Below are 4530 nucleotides of genomic sequence, written 5' to 3'. Positions count from 1 at the left end.
AAATAGCTGCAGGGCGTGGTGGCACACACCTGTAATCCCAGCACTCGGGAGGCTGAGGCAGGAGGATTGTTGTTAGTTCAAGGCCAACATGGGCTCCAAAGAGAGTTCAAGACCAGCCTGGACTGCATAGTGAGACCCTGTCTCAAAAAGAAAAAAAAAAAAAAAAAAAAAAAAAAAAAAAGCACAAAAAAAATTACCTAACTTAAGATATTTAATATGTACAATATCCGGACTTCCTTAGGGATTGATCTGTTGACTGCTTTTTCCTTCTACATGTGAGCCATATCGTTTTAGTTCTTTGCATGGCTTGTAGTTTTAAATATCAAAATAGAACCGGGCGTGGTGGTGCATGCCTGTAATCCCAGCACTTGGGAGGCTGAGGCAGGAAGATCATTGCGAGTTCCAGACCAACCTGGGCTACAAAGTGAGCTCAAGGCCACCCTGAACTGCATAATGAGACCCTATCTCAAAAAGACCAAATAAATAAATAAATACATACATACATACATAAATAAAGCGGCAGCTGTGGAAATCAGATTCTACCTTCTCTTGAGGTTTGTTCCTGTTGCTATTGTTTGTTTGGTGACTAATTTCGTAAAGTCTGCGTTCTTTGTCATGGGTGACCACTCAGTCACACCTTTGTTCCACTAACTTGGTAGTCAGTTAACAGATTTCCTAAAATGTTTGGAACCAATATATCTCCTAATCACTGTGCACACCCATTGCCTTTCAGATTCCCAGAAGTATGTTGAAGCTTTTATTTATTTATTTATTTTTTCCGGTACCGGGAACCGAACTCACGACCTTGTGCTTGCCAGGCAGGCACTGTGCCGCTGAGCTAAATCCCCAGCCCCTGTTGAAGCTTTTAAAAGCCACTTAGGGATATCGCTTTTTGGTTAGCCTGTCATCCCCCCTTCAACTGTTATCTCAGACAGCCGTGTTGTTAAACACTTATCTCTAACTGTTTTAAATAAGTGTCCCTTGTTACGGTGTTTGCACTATAAGCTCAGAGATAGGTCAATTAAAGACAGCTTTGCAAGTGGGGACTTCCAGGGAATGGCCAGATAGGTCAGATAATGACACTGCTCTGGGGACAGGGTTTTGAAAGAGATCCAGCCCCATTCTGTCCTCACAGTCGCTACCAGGCTGCTGGTTTTTACTGATTTAAGGATGTTGGTTTTTAAACATAAGGCAGAACTAGAGAAGGGGGAAAGGGAATACAACCAAGCTAAAACATCATGAAACTCATTGCTTCTCCTGAGAGTCATCTATTTTTTTTTGGTACCGGAAATCGAACTTAGGACCTCAGGCTTGCCAGGCAAGCGCTTATGCCACTGAGCTATATCCCTGGCCCCAACCTCTTTTTTTTTAAAATACGTGCTTGCTGGGTGGCTAGAGTTTGGTTAATTTCCAGGTTTCTGAAAATGTGAAATCTGACATTTTTTTTCCCCGCCGTTCTCATTGCTTTGTGGAGCAGAAAACATTTTAGGGGGGGTTCTCACTGTCATTTTTTCCAATGCCATTCAAAGTTAATCTTCATAGGGGCCGGGGATATAGCTCAGTGGCATAAGTGCCTGCCTGGCAAGAGCAAGGTTGTGAGTTCAATCCCCGGTACCGCAAGAAAAAAAAAAAAAAAGACAAAGTTAATCTACATAGGTCACAGCAATATTTGCTGCACAGGGCTACCTTGGGTGGCATTATTTTAATTGTCGTTAATATTAAATGAGAGACCATGTGTGAACACTCTGCCTCCCTCCAGAGGAGAGCGGTCCCAGTGAAAACAGCGAGTGGGGAGAAAGGGCAAAGATACCCATTTGCAGAGAAAACGGACAGGAAAAGCAGAAACACGCTTTGGAAGGCAGTGCTCAGTGTCACAAGTGCTGCAACTGTGATTCACGGCTGGACTAGGGCAAGAAGGCCAGGACACAGACTGACCGCTGGGCCTCAAGGCCAAGCAGGGCCCGCTGGCCCCCTGAGCCTGGTCCGCTTGCCTGTCTCTTTCCTGCATGGTTCCTGTCCACCGCTCTCTGCATCTGCTCTGACTTTAAAAGGCAGAAGTTTCCAAGGACAGGTGTACAGGACCATAATGTCCATTCCTATGCATGGTCCCCAGAGAAGCTGTCTCGTCCTGCCCTGCCCTGCCCTGCTCTGCCCAGGGCGTTGGTTGGATGATGCATCTGTTTATAAGTGTGTAGCAGCGGCCAAGGGGTGTGGGCATCTGGGCTATGTGATACACTTCACGCATATGCCCATGCCCGTCAAAGCCCTGTACCCCAGCCCTCGGTATTTCCAAGACAGCTGGGTATTTGCGAGTCTCTGTGTACCTAGCCGGGGTGAGTGAGCCTGGGGCACCCTGGAGCAAGCCTGGGGGAGTAGAGGAGGAAAAAGAGAGGGGTGGAAAGTAAGGTTTGGGCTCTTCGTCCTGCATGCAGACGGCAAGATCTTGGGGACTTAGCACGGATGCTCTTGAAAAGTGGATTTCAAGGAACAGCTGGTCTGATGCTAGAAAGAAATCCTTCTGAACATCAGGAGGGAAGTCACAAATACCCTGGCCAGCTGCCTCCCAGGAGACACGTCTGGAAGCGCGGCAGGGGGCCTTACGCTGCTAAGCCTAAGTCCTATATTTTATGGCAGAGGAAGCAGAGGCTGAGGGGAACCTGATCATCCCCTAAGAGCCAGGAGGGCTGTGGGCAATGGTGTGGACAGCCAGGCCCTCTTTCCTCCAGGATGCGCGTCATTTAGCACGCATCCCGAGGGCGCCGTGTCTGCAAGATGGGGCTCACGTAGGCGGCCCTGGCAAGGAGCTCCCCTGTGTGTTGGTTGGGTCACACGGTAGCAACTCAAGGATTGCCCTTGAATTGCAGGAATGTTAGGGAAAGCAGTGCGGCTCTGAGCAGCCTGCCCAGAAGGACTGCGGGTTTTACAACAGGGCAGGTGGCTTGTCACAGACGCGCCCATGCTGCTGCTCCAGGCCTGTACCCGCAGGCCCGCGTGCCTGCTTTCCAGCTCTGCTGTCACTGGCTTAACATTCTTAGCAGGGAAGGGGGACACGGTTGTCATTTCGCGGGGGACCCCACTAATCCCATAGCATGTCCCCTCCACGGGTCCCTCCAGCCTGAGGACACAAAGTCACCCAGCCCGCCTCTTCAGGGAGCGAACGGAGCTGAGACACCAGTGAGTGACCACTGCCGGGTCCAGGAGGAAAGTGTCCGGAGACGAGCGCCCTGCTTTACCGCCGGCTCGGGACACCAGCACCGGCACAAAAGGGCCCGAGCTTCTTCCCCCTGCAGGAGAGGCTGGGCCGCTGCTCGTGCTGAGGCCGAGCAACCTGGCTTCTCTCCCCTGGGCAGCTTCTCTGGGGCAAAGGAAGGGCAGGAGGAGGGAGGGGCCGGGAAGTGGGTACATTACCCCCAGACAGGGTGAGGCGTCCGCAGCCCCTGTCCTCGCTGGCCTCCACCGCCATGCGCGCGATGCAAATCCTCCAGAGCCCGAAGTGGGCCGCCTCGCAGGTCGTGTTGTGCTGCTCCATGTGGGGGCTCAGCACGGCCCAGTGGTCGGTCACCACGGCCACCATGGCCAGCACCATGCCCACCAGGATGCAGAGGAGCGTCACGCGCACCTTCAGGGCTTTGGTCTGGGACATGGTGGTCACTGAGGTGTGGGCGCTCTGAGCAGGGGCCAGCCGCGTCTCCCAGGGTCGGTGGCAGCCCGACCGGCGATTGGCGCGGTGGCAGTGGCTCTGGAGTGGGGGCGGAGGCTAAGTTTAGTGTGTCCGGGTGCGCCAGAGTGGGCCGGCCTTGGGGCTGGGGCTGGCCGGGGCCGAGCAGCTGCTCGCTGAGTGAGGAAGGCTTCTATTAATGCTCCCCTCAGGCGTGTCACTGAGGATGGCTTCTGCTCGGGTTTCAGGGCTTTCTGCTCCACTTGGAGCCAGAAATATCCCAGGGTGGGGCAAGGAGATGGTGACTGGAGACCTCCGCCAGGCGGAGCTGGGAGGCGACAGGGAGGCCCCACTTCTTCACCAGGTGGTAAGGGCAGGGAACCCTGGGAGACAGCGAGTCCTCATCCCGAGGGGCTGGGTGTCCCAGGAACCCTCCTAGGGACGTCACAGGGACCCTGCGGAGCTCCCACGCGAGCCCACCTCATCCCCCACGGGGCAAGAACATCTCACCTGTTCCAGGCTTGGCCTTCCCAGCTCTGCCCTGGCCACGATAAGCTTGGTTTCTTTTCAGTTCTTTTCCCATCCCTGCTATTAGGGCCTGAAGGCAAGCTGCCTTTGGGGCCGGTGAGTCTTTAACACCTTTCTGACATTTACAAACTCCTCTTTGAAATAAAGTGAGACCAGCCTGAAGGGGACAAGAGTCCAGCAGGACTTGACCACAGGCTACTTCATAGTAATTTTCAGTTTTGCCTTCTGTTAAGGGCAGGCAGAACAGACTTTGCAGTTATGTTTTCACCTAGGAAATAAGTATCTGCATAAAAACGCAGGCCGATTCCCAGGCAGTGGGTACACACATACAGCAGAGACCATGT

At 52.9% G+C, this 4530-nt stretch overlaps 1 protein-coding gene across 1 annotated transcript in view; it reads right to left on the bottom strand.

Moving 5' to 3' along the window:
• Cacng1 (calcium channel, voltage-dependent, gamma subunit 1) overlaps positions 1-3799 on the bottom strand; it is a 10580-nt gene extending 6781 nt beyond the window's left edge. Inside the window, exon 1 of the mRNA XM_005402150.2 lies at positions 3409-3799. Coding sequence (XP_005402207.1) covers positions 3409-3643 — 235 coding nt within the window. The 5' untranslated portion in view covers positions 3644-3799. The remainder of the gene's footprint in view (positions 1-3408) is intronic.
• Between the last annotated feature and the right edge of the window lie 731 nt (positions 3800-4530).

Source organism: Chinchilla lanigera, unplaced genomic scaffold, assembly GCF_000276665.1.
Source record: "Chinchilla lanigera isolate Chin_1 unplaced genomic scaffold, ChiLan1.0 scaffold00077, whole genome shotgun sequence".
Lineage (NCBI taxonomy): Eukaryota > Metazoa > Chordata > Mammalia > Rodentia > Chinchillidae > Chinchilla > Chinchilla lanigera.
The sequence above is the reverse complement of the archived record's forward strand: the minus strand, read 5'-3'. Positions and strand labels throughout refer to the sequence as shown.